Source organism: Microchirus variegatus (genome assembly GCF_963457635.1).
Source record: "Microchirus variegatus genome assembly, chromosome: 1".
In the NCBI taxonomy this organism is placed as follows: Eukaryota; Metazoa; Chordata; class Actinopteri; order Pleuronectiformes; family Soleidae; genus Microchirus; species Microchirus variegatus.
The window spans coordinates 6,363,371-6,383,714 of NC_139802.1; the positions used below are offsets into that span (position 1 = coordinate 6,363,371).

At 32.8% G+C, this 20,344-nt stretch overlaps 1 protein-coding gene across 3 annotated transcripts; it reads right to left on the reverse strand.

The window, feature by feature from the left end:
* Positions 1–309: 309 nt before the first annotated feature.
* On the reverse strand, positions 310–20,212 carry gsdmeb (gasdermin Eb). 3 transcript variants are annotated; one of them, XM_083886943.1, is made up of 10 exons: positions 20,083–20,212; positions 4,355–4,566; positions 4,050–4,242; positions 3,588–3,762; positions 2,644–2,764; positions 2,361–2,480; positions 1,314–1,441; positions 1,051–1,213; positions 856–929; positions 310–777 (listed from the first exon to the last, which is right to left on the reverse strand). In XM_083886943.1, exons 2-10 carry the CDS (start codon positions 4,557–4,559, stop codon positions 556–558), a joined length of 1,401 nt encoding a protein of 466 aa, XP_083743069.1. In that variant the 5' UTR covers positions 4,560–4,566; positions 20,083–20,212; the 3' UTR covers positions 310–555. The 3 variants fall into 3 exon arrangements, with proteins under 3 accessions (XP_083743069.1, XP_083743070.1, XP_083743068.1); XM_083886944.1 differs by having other exon boundaries at positions 310–771; positions 2,644–2,767; XM_083886942.1 differs by having other exon boundaries at positions 2,644–2,767.
* Between the last annotated feature and the right edge of the window lie 132 nt (positions 20,213–20,344).

Consider the following 20,344-nt stretch of genomic DNA (forward strand, 5'->3'; position numbering starts at 1 on the left):
TTTTTGTTTTTTGGGCAGAATTGCAAGACAAATGTGTTGAGTGCGTGTCACCAAGCCGCTTCACCACACCACGCGTTGAGGTCATGTTTTTATTTTTGCATCAGAGAAAAGTACACATTTTTAGAATGAGGTTTATCGTTGGCATATAAAAACAGGGCTAATGAGTCATGAATATCTGACCTAACAACACTCAACAGAGGAGAATAATCATTAGAAACAATTGGCAGCCACTACAATGACGTGTAAGACATTTGAAGGGCTGAGTTATTACCTTACATCCTACATCATAATATAGCCACAGATTATTCTTGGTTCTAAAAGTTCTGAAGGTGAAGCTTTAGGAAGGCACCGCTGGTATGGCCTTATGTTATTTAATAAACATTTCAATGCATTTTTTTCTGTAAAAACTGTCAGAATTTCACCTCTTATCAACATTTTTACTTACTTCACTGATTGTCTGAGACCAAGGCATTAACTGACTAATTATTCGCCTTTACCTCACCAGCCTGGAATCTGATTATCTGATGTTGCTGTGGTTATAAAGGCATCTTCGGCTCAAACACAGAGGGCCAGTGAGGCGAGACCTCGGACGGCGATACACAGGACCAGAGGAAGGTGTCCCGGTTCTGGGTTTATTCCTGTCTTCACTGTGTCCCCGTCTCTCTCTAGGGTCACATTGGATGAGGCAAACAGATGTGCAGCCTGTTCATAGACGTCCTCCTTCAGCAGGTCTGCGCTGCCCAGCGGTAACTCTCCTTTTCCTGATACACACTGTACCTGGAACAGACAAAGGTAAGAGGCGGTTATATCATTGTGATAAGGACAACAAAACAAAACAAAACTGAGTTTACTAACCAATAGCTCCATTGTCTGTAACGTTGAGTGGCTGCAGCACATTCCCAAGACGGCAAGGCAATCATTTGTCAACTCTGGAAAAAGAGGGATTTTGAAATTATTCTTTTAAAAAATTTCATCCAACATTGAATTGAATTTTATATAAAGAAATGAGCAAAAGTCACAAAGGATGTGCCAGAGCACAACTTTTCTCACCATCCAAAGCGCTGCTAATGAGGTGTAGGGCTTTGAGGACCGACTCCACTTGTTCACACTGTTTCACAAGGTCCAGAATCGCTTGGATGTTCTGTTTTTGAGGTTCTGTTGCCTTAACGTCATCCAGCACAGGACTGGTGTTGTCTAAACACATCTGGTCCAACTAAGACAAAGAGAGACAGCCACATTTAAAGGCCAATCAAACAGAGTTGCATAGACCCAGCACCATAATACACTGCCAACACCTCTCTGCCAACACTTACCACGTACTGAAGGGCACTGACCGCAGCTGGGTCCTGCATGATGTTTGTAAGTTGCTGGAGCAGAGAGGATCTTGTGGCGACAGGGAGAGAAGAAAGCAGCTGGAAATGATCGTGAAGTTGCTCCAGGTCTGTGTGAGGACAGAGAAAAACATTACCATACACTCCAAAGACAGTCTACCCAGAATTGATGAGACACTAAAAAAACAAACAAATAAATACTGATATATGATAGAGTGAGTCATTCATATGTAGTTTTTATTGTGCCTTGATAGTTGTTTTAATAATAGTCAGCATCACCCTGAACAAGGATCCATTGAAAATATTAACAAACCTCTTATATAATAATTTTAATGAATTTTTGAAATTCAGGAAATGATCCATTTGCCCTGATGCACTTTGACACTGAGCTGACTTTAGTCACAAAAACAAAAAGTATCTCGGAATGACTTGAAATTTACCATCATAATAGTCAGCATCACCCTGAACAAGGATCCATTGAAAATATTTGCAAACCTCTTAATGGATAATTTTAATGAATTTTTGAAATTGAGGAAATTATCCATTTGCCCTGATGCACTTTGGCGGGAGGGGATTTTGAGGTGACTTTATTAAAAAAAAACATGCAGTAAATTGAATTGATATTTTCTATAATAATAGCCAGGATCCCTCAATTGAAAATATGAACAAACCTCTTAAGGAATAGTTTTTCTTTACTAATATAAACACATTTATTTTGTAGAATAAACAATGATCACTATGACGTTAACAAAGCAGGAAACATGGGTATTTATGTTTGCATTTTACATAAAGGTTTTTATTGTGGTTATTGACTTAACATTTTGACATATCTGGTTGTATTTGTGTTGTCTTGTTATTCATGTATATCACATAGATTTTACAGAATGAGGTCAACGCATGCGTTTACAAACAGTTATTGCATCATTCTGATAAAGACTGAGGCGTTCTTTGTGAGCAAACACATATTTCTGACCATGTCATCGTCTGCAGACAACCACCTATATTCACACAGAGAGAACAGTCATTTACCTTGTTGAAGGTGATCATTTTCGGCAGTGTGTGTCGGAGCTCCTGACACTCCCAACAGTGTTTTCTTGGCAGGACCGTCGACTTCAAAACCTCCAGTTATATTTGACATCAGACACAACTCTGAGGAACATACAGTAACACATTTCATACAGTAACAGTCACATTTCACACACACACACACACACACACACACACACACACACACACACACACACACACACACACACACACACACACACACACACACATAGTAAACCATCTCATCAATCAAATGATTTCTCACCATAGCTTCCATCATGTTTGATCTCCAGCTCTATGAGGGCATAGGCAATGGTAGTGTTGGTGGGAATCTCCATGGTAACATTCGTGTCTGTACTCAGGGTCTCGTTCTCTTTTAGTGAAATCTGCTGGAACAACAACAACAACAACCCAGGAGACATTAGACAGCAACAACAACAACAACAACAACAACAACAACAACAACAACAACAACAACAACAACAACAACAAAAGTAAGTCTGTCTTAAAGAAATCTCACCTTTAAAATAGTTAATGCTAAATAGATGTTGCTGTTAATGCACTATACATCTACTGAATTGCACTCACAAAAATGTCAATACAACAATATGTTTAATTTGATGCTTCCCGTGTGGCTAAAATGTGACATTTTACAGCTATTCAGCATTTGCCATAGTTGAAAAACTAGTACAGATTTCAATTCAACTTGTATAATTTGTACAGCAAATATCTACCTACTTATAGAGTATGGCTGGGAATCTGTCATAGTGAGGGCTGTGGCCCCTTGGTGGTTCATAAAGGTACTGCAGTGGGCCATTGGATGAAATTAAAAACGTAATCATCAACTTAAATAAATGATAAGACAAACTATAATATTTAAATTAGGTGTCATATAAAGGTGTTTAAATGCATGTATGTATATATACAGTCTTTAGTGGAACAACTATATATAAGTAGTACTAAATATTTATTTCCTCACTCTGATGTTTCATCATGGGTTTCCCCAAGAACTTACAGCTGTCACATGCCGTAGTATACGACTGTATGAGCAGCAGTAGCAAACATCAAATCCGGCTATTATGCGCTAGTTAACGTGTTTAGTCTTTTTGTTTTTAGAAATTTGAATGCAGAAATGTTACATTTTATATCTTTCAATAACAAACGTGTAAATGATGACAAGACATGAGTGTTTCAGTGCTATGACGCTACCTTAGTGGTCTTGGGCCAGTACAAAGTCCATCCTGCTCCACACTGGCCACCTTGCTGCACCTCCTCTATGACAGAACAGGGTGTTGTGGTCACGATTCGCTCCTTCACAATCCCTAACACCTGTCGGGGCTTCTCCTTTGTCTGCTGGATCAGGGAGTGGGACATGTCCAGGACTCTAAAAATATTGGATTTACAAGAACACCATGGTCTCAATTTATTTGATCTCTTTGATTAAAAAAATACTGGAGTCCTAAACTTAATACGGTTATGGCAATTTTTGTGAGCGTTCATTTTCAACTGAGACTTGTGCTTTGTTTGCAACTTTACAAGTGGTCAAAGATCACTCCTGCTGTTCACATGTCTTTAACAGAGTGAGATTGCATTTCTAGGCTCCTTCTTGTATTTTAACCCTCTTTGAACTTACTCTTCTCAACAGGACAGTGATTTCAGTTTGGAACGTACCTGCCTTTGGAGTCTTGCAGCAACCTCTGCACGTTCACCTCCTCTTTTTTCAAACCCCCAAAGGACGACTGCAGTTTAAAAGAGTCTTTACCCTGCAGGCTCACACCGGAGCTGACTAAATTTACGTCCATACCTCCCTGAATGTTGTCACCATAGGTCCCAACATATTTGATGAAGTCTGTCTCTGATGTAACTGGGGACAAGGAAACAATATTTCTGTGCTATAGTAGTAGTAACCAATCAGTCACAACACTACAGATATAAGCATATACATACAGTATACAGGCAAGGAGGGTGATGTTTACCTGGCTTGATAGGTGTCTCTCCTGTGAGTATATCATTGAAATTAAAATCAGTGGGAAGATATTTTGGCTTCTGCCAGAACCAGAAACGTTTGCGCTTCACCACCACAGACAGAACATAGATGGAGTCATTCAGGCTGGACACTGGGATCAGCAAACCTTTATGATCCACCTCCTCCACAAAGTTTCTGGTAGCTGTGGAAAACATCTCCTCCCTATAAAAAAACCCCCCAGCAAGGATGACAGTGAAGAGAGAGAGGGTCATTGTAAGAACACTGAACAAAGACTGTTTACTTTAGAGTGCCTTCATTTATTAATAAAAAAAATAAAATAAAAAAAATGGAATGGATCATTTCCTCAATTTCAAAAATGTATTAAAATTATTCCTTAAGAGGTTTGTGAAATCCTCAATGGATTACAATTTCATAGTTTAGTATATCTAAACTCTAAAAATCCAAAACTTTGTAATCTAAAATCTAAAAGTTTTTTTCCCCTGTCCTGACCAACAGTAAGAAAATGGACCATATCACACCTGTCCTTAAATCACTGCACTGGCTCCCTGTGAGTCAAAGGATCAGTTTAAAATCCTGCTACTAGTCTACAAGTCGCTGAATGGTCTTGGGCCTAAATACATGTCAGAGCTGCTCATTGATTATGAAGCGTCCAGACCCCTCAGGTCACCAGGGACAGGTTTACTCAGCGTCCCCAGGGTCAGAACCAAGCAGGTTGAAGCTGCATTTAGCTTCTATGGTCTTCACCTGTGGAACAAGCTCCCTGAACACCTGAGGCGTGCACAAACTGTCAGCTTGTTTAAATCAGGGTTAAAAACATTATTGTTTACTGCAGCTTTCTAATTTTACCAATTTTAACCACTTTAACTTTCCTTTGTAATGATTTTAATAATTTTAAAATAATGATTTTAAATTGCATTTTTTTGCATGATATTAAGTTGTTAAATGTTTTAAATTGTTGATCTTAAATTGTTTAATGTTTAAAATTGTTTTAATTTCATAATTGATTTTTGAATTTATTGTGCTTACATTTCAAATGATTTTATATTACACTCATTTCTGCTTGATTTAAAATTGCCTGATGTTTTAAATGGTTTTAATTTCTTTACTTGATTTTTTAATTGATTGTGTTTTAATTTCAAATGTATTTCCTGCCTGTAAAGCACTATGAATTGCCTTGTGTAAGAATGGTGCTATACAAATAAACTCGCCTTGTCTTGCCTTACTATACTATCCTGTCCAAAATTTTACACAAACGTCATACTATACTATGTCGTCCAAAATGTGACCATTTTTTGAAAAAAAAGAATTGGTCCAAAATTTGACAAAAACGACATACTATACTATGTTGTCCAAAATCTGACAATTTTTTTGAAAAACTGTTTTTTGGTCGAAAACTTGAGAGAAACGTCATACCATACTATGTAGTACTTCATACTATACTATGTCGTCCAAAATGTGACAATTTTTCAAAAAAAAAATTGGTCCAAAATTTGACAAAAACGACAAACTATACTATGTCGTCCAAAATCTGACAATTTCTTTGAAAAACTGTTTTTTGGTCCAAAACTTGAGAGAAACGTCAAACTATACTATGTAGTACTTCATACTATACTATGTCGTCCAAAATCTGACAATTTTTTTGAAAACAGTTTTTTGGTCCAAAACTTGACAAAAACGTCATACTATACTATGTAGTACATCATACTATACTATGTCGTCCAAAATGTGACCATTTTTTGAAAAAAAAAATTGGTCCAAAATTTGACAAAAACAACATACTATACTATGTCGTCCAAAATCTGAATTTTTTTTGAAAAACAGTTTTTTGGTCCAAAACTTGACAAAAACGTCATACTATACTATGTAGTACTTCATACTATACTATGTCGTCCAAAATGTGACCATTTTTCTAAAAAATAAATTGGTCCAAAATTTGACAAAAACGACATACTATACTATGTCGTCCAAAATCTGACAATTTTTTTGAAAAACTGTTTTTTGGTCCAAAACTTGAGAGAAACGTCATACTATACTATGTAGTACGTCATACTATACTATGTCGTCCAAAATGTGACCATTTTTAGAAAAAAAACAATTGGTCCAAAATTTGACAAAAACAACATACTATACTATGTCGTCCAAAATCTGACAATTTTTTTGAAAAACTGTTTATTGGTCCAAAACTTGAGAGAAACGTCAAACTATACTATGTAGTACGTCATACTATACTATGTCGTCCAAAATGTGACCATTTTTTGAAAAAAAAAATTGGTCCAAAATTTGACAAAAACGACATACTATATACTATGTCGTCCAAAATCTGACAATTTTTTTGAAAACAGTTTTTTGGTCCAAAACTTGACAAAAACGTCATACGGTTTTGTCGTCCAAAATGTGACCAATTTTTGAAAAAAAACATTGGTCCAAAATTTGACAAAAACGACATACTATACTATGTCGTCCAAAATCTGAAATTTTTTTGAAAAACAGTTTTTTGGTCCAAAACTTGACAAAAACTTCATACTATACTATGTAGTACTTCATACTATACTATGTCGTCCAAAATGTGACCATTTTTCTAAAAAAAAATTGGTCCAAAATTTGACAAAAACGACATACTATACTATGTCGTCCAAAATCTGACAATTTTTTTGAAAAACTGTTTTTTGGTCCAAAACTTGAGAGAAACGTCATACTATACTATGTAGTACTTCATACTATACTATGTCGTCCAAAATGTGACCATTTTTCTAAAAAAAAATTGGTCCAAAATTTGACAAAAACGACATACTATACTATGTCGTCCAAAATCTGACCATTTTTTTGAAAAACTGTTTTTTGGTCCAAAACTTGAGAGAAACGTCAAACTATACTATGTAGTACGTCATACTATACTATGTGGTCCAAAATGTGACAATTTTTAGAAAAAAAACAATTGGTCCAAAATTTGACAAAAACAACATACTATACTATGTCGTCCAAAATCTGACAATTTTTTTGAAAAACTGTTTTTTGGTCCAAAACTTGAGAGAAACGTCATACTATACTATGTAGTACGTCATACTACACTATGTCGTCCAAAATCTGAAATTTTTTTGAAAAACAGTTTTTTGGTCCAAAACTTGACAAAAACTTCATACTATACTATGTAGTACTTCATACTATACTATGTCGTCCAAAATGTGACCATTTTTCTAAAAAAAAATTGGTCCAAAATTTGACAAAAACGACATACTATACTATGTCGTCCAAAATCTGACAATTTTTTTGAAAAACTGTTTTTTGGTCCAAAACTTGAGAGAAACGTCATACTATACTATGTAGTACTTCATACTATACTATGTCGTCCAAAATGTGACCATTTTTCTAAAAAAAAATTGGTCCAAAATTTGACAAAAAGGACATACTATACTATGTCGTCCAAAATCTGACCATTTTTTTGAAAAACTGTTTTTTGGTCCAAAACTTGAGAGAAACGTCAAACTATACTATGTAGTACGTCATACTATACTATGTGGTCCAAAATGTGACAATTTTTAGAAAAAAAACAATTGGTCCAAAATTTGACAAAAACAACATACTATACTATGTCGTCCAAAATCTGACAATTTTTTTGAAAAACTGTTTTTTGGTCCAAAACTTGAGAGAAACGTCAAACTATACTATGTAGTACGTCATACTATACTATGTCGTCCAAAATGTGACCATTTTTTGAAAAAAAAAATTGGTCCAAAATTTGACAAAAACGACATACTATATACTATGTCGTCCAAAATCTGACAATTTTTTTGAAAACAGTTTTTTGGTCCAAAACTTGACAAAAACGTCATACGGTTTTGTCGTCCAAAATGTGACAAATTTTTGAAAAAAAAAATTGGTCCAAAATTTGACAAAAACGACATACTATACTATGTCGTCCAAAATCTGAAATTTTTTTGAAAAACAGTTTTTTGGTCCAAAACTTGACAAAAACTTCATACTATACTATGTAGTACTTCATACTATACTATGTCGTCCAAAATGTGACCATTTTTCTAAAAAAAAATTGGTCCAAAATTTGACAAAAACGACATACTATACTATGTCGTCCAAAATCTGACAATTTTTTTGAAAAACTGTTTTTTGGTCCAAAACTTGAGAGAAACGTCATACTATACTATGTAGTACTTCATACTATACTATGTCGTCCAAAATGTGACCATTTTTCTAAAAAAAAATTGGTCCAAAATTTGACAAAAACGACATACTATACTATGTCGTCCAAAATCTGACCATTTTTTTGAAAAACTGTTTTTTGGTCCAAAACTTGAGAGAAACGTCAAACTATACTATGTAGTACGTCATACTATACTATGTCGTCCAAAATGTGACCATTTTTTGAAAAAAACAATTGGTCCAAAATTTGACAAAAACAACATACTATACTATGTCGTCCAAAATCTGACAATTTTTTTGAAAAACTGTTTTTTGGTCCAAAACTTGAGAGAAACGTCAAACTATACTATGTAGTACGTCATACTATACTATGTCGTCCAAAATGTGACCATTTTTTGAAAAAAAAAATTGGTCCAAAATTTGACAAAAACGACATACTATACTATGTCGTCCAAAATCTGACAATTTTTTTGAAAAACAGTTTTTTGGTCCAAAACTTGACAAAAACGTCATACTATACTATGTAGTACTTCATACTATACTATGTCGTCCAAAATGTGACCATTTTTTGAAAAAACAATTGGTCCAAAATTTGACAAAAACGGCATATATACTATGTCGTCCAAAATCTGACAATTTTTATTGAAATCAGTTTTTTGGTCCAAAACTGTTCAAAAACGTCATACTATACTATGTCGTCCAAAATGTGACCATTTTTTGAAAAAAAAAATTGGTCCAAAATTTGACAAAAACGAATTACTATACTATGTCGTCCAAAATCTGACAATTTTTTTGAAAAACTGTTTTATGGTCCAAAACTTGAGAGAAACGTCATACTATACTATGTAGTACGTCATACTATACTATGTCGTCCAAAATGTGACCATTTTTTGAAAAAAAAAATTGGTCCAAATTTTGACAAAAACGACATACTATACTATGTCGTCCAAAATCTGACAATTTTTTTGAAAAACAGTTTTTTGGTCCAAAACTTGAGAGAAACGTCATACTATACTATGTAGTACGTCATACTATACCAGGGGTCACCAACGTGGTGCCCGCGGGCACCTGGTAGCCCGCGGGCAGCCAATACGGTGCCCGCGGGCTCACTTCACTTCACCTCACTTGCATGTATCCATATGATGGCTCAGTAAAATATCTTTGATATTGTTTATAAAAACTGGTAATCGTTAGGAGTAAGCACTGGAATTTATGTGTATGCAATTGAATGCATAATATTAATCATTTAAATGGTAAACAAAAAAAAAATGTTAATGTGGTAGCCCTCCATATTATTTTTTATCCTTAAGGTAGCTCTCTGTCTCAAAAAGGTTGGTGACCCCTGTACTATACTATGTCGTCCAAAATGTGAAAAAAAATTAAAAACTGTTTTTTGGTCCAAAACTTGACAAAAACGTCATACTATACTATGTAGTACGTCATACTACACTGTCGTCCAAAATCTGACAATTTTTTTGAAAAACTGTTTTATGGTCCAAAACTTGAGAGAAACATCATACTATACTATGTAGTACATCATACTAAAAAAAAAATTGGTCCAAAATTTGACAAAAACGACATACTATACTATGTCATCCAAAATCTGACAATTTTTTTGAAAAACTGTTTTTTGGTCCAAAACTTGAGAGAAACGTCATACTATACTATGTAGTACGTCATACTATACTATGTCGTCCAAAATGTGACCATTTTTGGAAAAAAAAAAATTGGTCCAAAATTTGACAAAAACGACATACTATACTATGTCATCCAAAATCTGACAATTTTTTTGAAAAACTGTTTTTTGGTCCAAAACTTGAGAGAAACGTCATACTATACTATGTAGTACGTCATACTATACTATGTCGTCCAAAATGTGACCATTTTTGGAAAAAAAACAATTGGTCCAAAATTTGACAAAAACGACATACTATATACTATGTCGTCCAAAATCTGACAATTTTTTTGAAAACAGTTTTTTGGTCCAAAACTTGACAAAAACGTCATACGGTTTTGTCGTCCAAAATGTGACCAATTTTTGAAAAAAAACATTGGTCCAAAATTTGACAAAAACGACATACTATACTGTCGTCCAAAATCTGAAATTTTTTTGAAAAACAGTTTTTTGGTCCAAAACTTGACAAAAACTTCATACTATACTATGTAGTACTTCATACTATACTATGTCGTCCAAAATGTGACCATTTTTCTAAAAAAAAATTGGTCCAAAATTTGACAAAAACGACATACTATACTATGTCGTCCAAAATCTGACAATTTTTTTGGAAAACTGTTTTTTGGTCCAAAACTTGAGAGAAACGTCAAACTATACTATGTAGTACGTCATACTATACTATGTGGTCCAAAATGTGACAATTTTTAGAAAAAAAACAATTGGTCCAAAATTTGACAAAAACAACATACTATACTATGTCGTCCAAAATCTGACAATTTTTTTGAAAAACTGTTTTTTGGTCCAAAACTTGAGAGAAACGTCATACTATACTATGTAGTACGTCATACTATACTATGTCGTCCAAAATCTGAAATTTTTTTGAAAAACAGTTTTTTGGTCCAAAACTTGACAAAAACTTCATACTATACTATGTAGTACTTCATACTATACTATGTCGTCCAAAATGTGACCATTTTTCTAAAAAAAAATTGGTCAAAAATTTGACAAAAACGACATACTATACTATGTCGTCCAAAATCTGACAATTTTTTTGAAAAACTGTTTTTTGGTCCAAAACTTGAGAGAAACGTCATACTATACTATGCAGTACTTCATACTATACTATGTCGTCCAAAATGTGACCATTTTTCTGAAAAAAAAATTGGTCCAAAATTTGACAAAAACGACATACTATACAATGTCGTCCAAAATCTGACAATTTTTTTGAAAAACTGTTTTTTGGTCCAAAACTTGAGAGAAACGTCATACTATACTATGTAGTACTTCAAACTATACTATGTCGTCCAAAATGTGACAATTTTTCTAAAAAAAAATTGGTCCAAAATTTGACAAAAACGACATACTATACTATGTCGTCCAAAATCTGACCATTTTTTTGAAAAACTGTTTTTTGGTCCAAAACTTGAGAGAAACGTCAAACTATACTATGTAGTACGTCATACTATACTATGTCGTCCAAAATGTGACCATTTTTTGAAAAAAATAATTGGTCCAAAATTTGACAAAAACGACATACTATATACTATGTCGTCCAAAATCTGACAATTTTTTTGAAAACAGTTTTTTGGTCCAAAACTTGACAAAAACGTCATACTATACTATGTAGTACATCATACTATACTATGTCGTCCAAAATGTGACCATTTTTTGAAAAAAAAAATTGGTCCAAAATTTGACAAAAACGACATACTATACTATGTCGTCCAAAATCTGACAATTTTTTTGAAAAACAGTTTTTTGGTCCAAAACTTGACAAAAACGTCATACTATACTATGTAGTACTTCATACTATACTATGTCGTCCAAAATGTGACCATTTTTTGAAAAAACAATTGGTCCAAAATTTGACAAAAACGGCATATATACTATGTCGTCCAAAATCTGACAATTTTTATTGAAATCAGTTTTTTGGTCCAAAACTGTTCAAAAACGTCATACTATACTATGTCGTCCAAAATGTGACCATTTTTTGAAAAAAAAAATTGGTCCAAAATTTGACAAAAACGAATTACTATATTATGTCGTCCAAAATCTGACAATTTTTTTGAAAAACTGTTTTATGGTCCAAAACTTGAGAGAAACGTCATACTATACTATGTAGTACGTCATACTATACTATGTTGTCCAAAATGTGAAATTTTTTTGAAAAACTGTCTTTTGGTCCAAAACTTGAGAGAAACGTCATACTATACTATGTAGTACGTCATACTATACTATGTCGTCCAAAATGTGACCATTTTTTGAAAAAAAAAATTGGTCCAAATTTTGACAAAAACGACATACTATACTATGTCGTCCAAAATCTGACAATTTTTTTGAAAAACAGTTTTTTGGTCCAAAACTTGAGAGAAACGTCATACTATACTATGTAGTACGTCATACTATACTATGCCGTCCAAAATGTGAAAAAAATTTAAAAACTGTTTTTTGGTCCAAAACTTGACAAAAACGTCATACTATACTATGTAGTACGTCATACTACACTGTCGTCCAAAATCTGACAATTTTTTTGAAAAACTGTTTTATGGTCCAAAACTTGAGAGAAACATCATACTATACTATGTAGTACATCATACTAAAAAAAAAATTGGTCCAAAATTTGACAAAAACTACATACTATACTATGTCGTCCAAAATCTGAACATTTTTTGAAAAACAGTTTCTTGGTCCAAAACTTGACAAAAACGTCATACTATACTATGTAGTACTTCATACTATACTATGTCGTCCAAAATGTGACCATTTTTCTAAAAAATAAATTGGTCCAAAATTTGACAAAAACAACATACTATACTATGTCGTCTAAAATCTGACAATTTTTTGAAAAACAGTTTTTTGGTCCAAAACTTGACAAAAAGGTGGGGAATGACACGCAAAAAGACCGCTTGATGCAGGATTCGAACCAGAGTCACCTGCAGCAAGATACTCCCTCAGCATATGGGGCAGGTGCTCTACCAACTTAGCCACCACTTCACCCCACGTGGAACCATTTTTTGTAAATAAACGTGGTCCAAAATTTGACAAAAACGACATACTATACTATGCCGCCCAGAATCTGACAATTTTTTTTAAATCAGTTTTTTGGTCCAAAACTTGACAAAAACGTCATACTATACTATGTAGTACATCATACTATACTATGTCGTCCAAAATGTGACAATTTTTTTGAAATCAGTTTTTTGGTCCAAAACTTGACAAAAACGTCATACTATACTATGTAGTACGTCATACTATACTATGTCGTCCAAAATGTGACCAGTTTTAGAAAAAAAACAAATTGGTCCAAAATTTGACAAAAATGACATACTATACTATGTCGTCCAAAATCTGAAAATTTTTCTTGAAATCAGTTTTTTGGTCCAAAACTTGACAAAAACGTCATACTATACTATGTAGTACGTCATACTATACTATGTCGTCCAAAATCTGACAATTTAAAAAAAAAAAAACTGTTTTATGGTCCAAAACTTGAGAGAAACGTCATACTATACTATGTAGTACGTCATACTATACTATGTCGTCCAAAATGTGACCATTTTTTGAAAAAAAAAATTGGTCCAAAATTTGACAAAAACGACATACTATACTATGTCGTCCAGAATCTGACATTTTTTTTGAAAAACTGTTTTTTGGTCCAAAACTTGAGAGAAACGTCATACTATACTATGTAGTACGTCATACTACACTATGTCGTCCAAAATGTGACCATTTTTTGAAAAAAAAAATTGGTCCAAAATTTGACAAAAACGACATACTATACTATGTCGTCCAAAATCTGACAATTTTTTTGAAAACAGTTTTTTGGTCTCAAACTTGACAAAAACGTCATATTATACTATGTAGTACATCATACTATAGTATGTCGTCCAAAATGTGACAATTTTTCTAAAAAAGAAAATTGGTCCAAAATTTGACAAAAACAACATACTATACTATGTCGTCCAAAATGTGACCATTTTTTGAAAAAAAATAATTGGTCCAAAATTTGACAAAAACGACATACTATACTATGTCGACCAAAATCTGAACATTTTTTGAAAAACAGTTTTTTGGTCCAAAACTTGAGAGAAACGTCATACTATACTATGTAGTACGACATACTATACTATGTCGTCCAAAATCTGACAATTTTTTTGAAAAACTGTTTTATGGTCCAAAACTTGAGAGAAACGTCATACTATACTATGTAGTACGTCATACTATACTATGTCGTCCAAAATGTGACCATTTTTTGAAAAAGACAATTGGTCCAAAATTTGACAAAAACGACATACTATACTATGTCGTCCAAAATCTGAACATTTTTTGAAAAACAGTTTTTTGGTCCAAAACTTGAGAGAAACGTCATACTATACTATGTAGTACGTCATACTATACTATTTCGTCCAAAATGTGACAATTTTTTGAAAAAAAACATATTGGTCCAAAATTTGACAAAAACGACATACTATAGTATGTCGTCCAAAATCTGACAATTTTTTTGAAAAACAGTTTTTTGGTCCAAAACTTGACAAAAGCGTCATACTATACTATGCAGTACGTCATACTATACTATGTCGTCCAAAATGTGACCATCTTTTGAAAAAAAAGAATTGGTCCAAAATTTGACAAAAACGACATACTATACTATGTCGTCCAAAATGTGACCATTTTTTGAAAAACAGTTTTTTGGTCCAAAACTTGACAAAAACGTCATACTATACTATGTAGTACTTCATACTATACTATGTCGTCCAAAATGTGACCATTTTTCTAAAAAAACAATTGGTCCAAAATTTGACAAAAACGACATACATACTATGTCGTCCAAAATCTGACAATTTCTTTGAAAAACTGTTTTTTGGTCCAAAACTTGAGAGAAACGTCATACTATACTATGTAGTACGTCATACTATACTATGTCGTCCAAAATGTGACCATTTTTCTAAAAAAAGAATTGGTCCAAAATTTGACAAAAACGACATACTATACTATGTCGTCCAAAATCTGACCATTTTTTTGAAATCAGTTTTTTGGTCCAAAACTTGACAAAAACGTCATACTATACTATGTAGTACGTCATACTATACTATGTCGTCCAAAATGTGACCATTTTTAGAAAAAAAAAATTGGTCCAAAATTTGACAAAAATGACATAATATACTATGTCGTCCAAAATCTGACAATTTTTTTGAAATCAGTTTTTTGGTCCAAAACTTGACAAAAACGTCATACTATACTATGTAGTACGTCATACTATACTATGTCGTCCAAAATGTGACCAGTTTTAGAAAAAAAACAAATTGGTCCAAAATTTGACAAAAATGACATACTATACTATGTCGTCCAAAATCTGAAAAATTTTTGGAAATCAGTTTTTTGGTCCAAAACTTGACAAAAACGTCATACTATACTATGTAGTACGTCATACTATACTATGTCGTCCAAAATCTGACAATTTAAAAAAAAAAACTGTTTTATGGTCCAAAACTTGAGAGAAACGTCATACTATACTATGTAGTACGTCATACTATACTATGTCGTCCAAAATGTGACAATTTTTTGAAAAAAAACATTGGTCCAAAATTTGACAAAAACGACATACTATACTATGTCGTCCAAAATCTGACAATTTTTTTGAAAACAGTTTTTTGGTCCCAAACTTGACAAAAACGTCATATTATACTATGTAGTACATCATACTATAATATGTCGTCCAAAATGTGACAATTTTTCTAAAAAAGAAAATTGGTCCAAAATTTGACAAAAACGACATACTATACTATGTCGTCCAAAATGTGACCATTTTTTGAAAAAAAATAATTGGTCCAAAATTTGACAAAAACGACATACTATACTATGTAGTACGACATACTATACTACGTCGTCCAAAATCTGACAATTTTTTTGAAAAACTGTTTTATGGTCCAAAACTTGAGAGAAACGTCATACTATACTATGTAGTACGTCATACTATACTATGTCGTCCAAAATGTGACCATTTTTTGAAAAAGACAATTGGTCCAAAATTTGACAAAAACGACATACTATACTATGTCGTCCAAAATCTGAACATTTTTTGAAAAACAGTTTTTTGGTCCAAAACTTGAGAGAAACGTCATACTATACTATGTAGTACGTCATACTATACTATTTCGTCCAAAATGTGACAATTTTTTGAAAAAAAACAAATTGGTCCAAAATTTGACAAAAACGACATACTATAGTATGTCGTCCAAAATTTGACAATTTTTTTGAAAAACAGTTTTTTGGTCCAAAACTTGACAAAAGCGTCATACTATACTATGCAGTACATCATACTATACTATGTCGTCCAAAATGTGACCATCTTTTGAAAAAAAAGAATTGGTCCAAAATTTGACAAAAACGGCATACTATACTATGTCGTCCAAAATGTGACCATTTTTTGAAAAACAGTTTTTTGGTCCAAAACTTGACAAAAACGTCATACTATACTATGTAGTACTTCATACTATACTATGTCGTCCAAAATGTGACCATTTTTCTAAAAAAACAATTGGTCCAAAATTTGACAAAAACGACATACATACTATGTCGTCCAAAATCTGACAATTTCTTTGAAAAACTGTTTTTTGGTCCAAAACTTGAGAGAAACGTCATACTATACTATGTAGTACGTCATACTATACTATGTCGTCCAAAATGTGACCATTTTTCTAAAAAAAGAATTGGTCCAAAATTTGACAAAAACGACATACTATACTATGTCGTCCAAAATCTGACAATTTAAAAAAAAAAACTGTTTTATGGTCCAAAACTTGAGAGAAACGTCATACTATACTATGTAGTACTTCATACTATACTATGTCGTCCAAAATGTGACCATTTTTTGAAAAACAGTTTTTTGGTCCAAAACTTGACAAAAACGTCATACTCTACTATGTAGTACTTCATACTATACTATGTCGTCCAAAATGTGACCATTTTTCTAAAAAAAAATTGGTCCAAAATTTGACAAAAACAACATACTATACTATGTCGTCCAAAATCTGAACATTTTTTGATAAAAAGTTTTTTGGTCCAAAACTTGACAACAACGTCATACTATACTATGTAGTACTTCATACTATACTATGTCGTCCAAAATGTGACAATTTTTCTAAAAAAAAATTGGTCCAAAATTTGACAAAAACGACATACTATACTATGTCGTCCAAAATCTGACAATTTTTCTAAAAAAAATTGGTCCAAAATTTGACAAAAACGACATACATACTATGTCGTCCAAAATCTGACAATTTTTTTGAAAAACTGTTTTTTGGTCCAAAACTTGAGAGAAACGTCATACTATACTATGTAGTACTTCATACTATACTATGTTGTCCAAAATGTGACAATTTTTCTAAAGAAAAAATTGGTCCAAAATTTGACAAAAATGACATACTATACTATGTCGTCCAAAATGTGACCATTTTTCTAAAAAAAAATTGGTCCAAAATTTGACAAAAACGGCATACTATACTATGTCGTCCAAAATGTGACCATTTTTTGAAAAACAGTTTTTTGGTCCAAAACTTGACAAAAACGTCATACTATACTATGTAGTACTTCATACTATACTATGTCGTCCAAAATGTGACAATTTTTCTAAAAAAAAATTGGTCCAAAATTTGACAAAAACGACATACTATACTATGTCGTCCAAAATCTGAACATTTTTTGAAAAAAAGTTTTTTGGTCCAAAACTTGACAAAAACGTCATACTATACTATGTAGTACTTCATACTATACTATGTCGTCCAAAATGTGACAATTTTTCTAAAAAAAAATTGGTCCAAAATTTGACAAAAACGGCATACTATACTATGTCGTCCAAAATCTGACAATTTTAAAAAAAAACTGTTTTATGGTCCAAAACTTGAAAGAAACGTCATACTATACTATGTAGTACGTCATACTATACTATGTCGTCCAAAATGTGACCATTTTTTGAAAAAAAAAAATTGGTCCAAAATTTGACAAAAACGGCATACTATACTATGTCGTCCAAAATGTGACCATTTTTTGAAAAACAGTTTTTTGGTCCAAAACTTGACAAAAACGTCATACTATACTATGTAGTACTTCATACTATACTATGTCGTCCAAAATGTGACCATTTTTCTAAAAAAAAATTGGTCCAAAATTTGACAAAAACGACATACTATACTATGTCGTCCAAAATCTGAAAATTTTTTGAAAAACAGTTTTTTGGTCCAAAACTTGACTAAAACGTCATACTATACTATGTAGTACTTCATACTATACTATGTCGTCCAAAATGTGACAATTTTTCTAAAAAAAAATTGGTCCAAAATTTGACAAAAACCACATACTATACTATGTCGTCCAAAATCTGACAATTTTTTTGAAAAACTGTTTTTTGGTCCAAAACTTGAGAGAAACGTCATACTATACTATGTAGTACTTCATACTATACTATGTCGTCCAAAATGTGACAATTTTTTTGAAAAACTGTTTTTTGGTCCAAAACTTGAGAGAAACGTCATACTATACTATGTAGTACTTCATACTATACTATGTCGTCCAAAATGTGACCATTTTTCTAAAAAAAAATTGGTCCAAAATTTGACAAAAAACTACATACTATACTATGTCGTCCAAAATCTGACAATTTTTTTGAAAAACTGTTTTTTGGTCCAAAACTTGACAAAAACGTCATACTATACTATGTAGTACGTCATACTATACTAGGTCGTCCAAAATGTGACAATTTTTGAAAAAAAAATTGGTCCAAAATTTGACAAAAACAACATACTATACTAGGTCGTCCAAAATCTGACAATTTTTTTGAAAACAGTTTTTTTGTCTAAAACTTGACAAAAACGTCATACTATACTATGTAGTACATCATACTATACTATGTCGTCCAAAATTTGAGAATTTTTCTGAAAAAAAACTTATTGGTCCAAAACTGGAAAAAAAACATCAAACTATACTAAGTCGCCCAAAATTTGACAAAAACTTTCTAACGACAACATACTAAATGTTGACATATAAACATTTTTTTGGACAACAAACAGAAAGTTGACATTTTTCTTTTACTTTTCCTAAACTTTGCTCTTTTTAAAAAAGTATTTTCTATAATAATAGTCAGGATCACTCTGAACAAGGCTCAATTGAAAACATCAACAAACCTTAAGGAATCATTTGAATAAAGTTTTGAAATTGAGGAAATGATCCATTTGCCAGTCTGCAGTTTGACAGTGGGAGGGATTTTGAGGTGACTTTATTCTGAAATTTTAGCAAAATGACTTGCTATTTTCAATAATAATAGTCACGATAATTTACAACAAGAATACATAAACAATATTAGTAAACCTATAATTTTCAGCATTTTTGAACCGTGTATAAAATTGCTTTCCCATCCATTTTGGTCACTTCGGGCACCCGTACCGTAAGTGCAAGAATAGATGCGCTACAGATTCAAAGGCTTGACGGGGGTTTTCGACGGCTGGCGTGACCGCAGTAGAATGTTGGGGACAACTGAAACCATTCTGTTGCCATTTTATTAAAATGTAGCAGTAAAATGTGTTGGCAACAACGTTATTTTTCGTCACAGCCAAGAAAGTCGCTTAAAACTTAAAAAGACACACAGTCGAAGGACTGTGAGAAAAGTAATGCTCCTCCTCAGTAATCTATGCATCATTTCCTTTCTTTTAAGTCCACAGTAACACACTTCTTCCATTTTCCTGTACATTTTGCAATAGCATATCAAGCAATTAAAGGGAAATATGTCATTGCATTCATTTATACACACTGGAACAGCAGCTAATAGTAGCCAACCCATCATCCTTTAACGTAGTCGAATTCTAAAGCTAACGACAAAGACAATGAAACGTTACCGCTTCCACGAAGACCTTTCTTTCTCTGAAATGTCTCTGTCCAGAGACTTTAAGGTCAAACAAAGTCTCCTTCTTCGCCTTCTTCTGCCACTGAAGCTCCGTCTGTTTTGGACAAAAAGACACTGCGTGAAGATAGTTCCAGGTTAGTTGTTATTGTCTCTCACGCACAGGATTTAGGGACCGTCAACAAATTGTCTTGCGCAGCAGTTTTATTTATTCATATTGAAGCGCCTCGTCTGGTGCCTTGGAGACATGACATGAT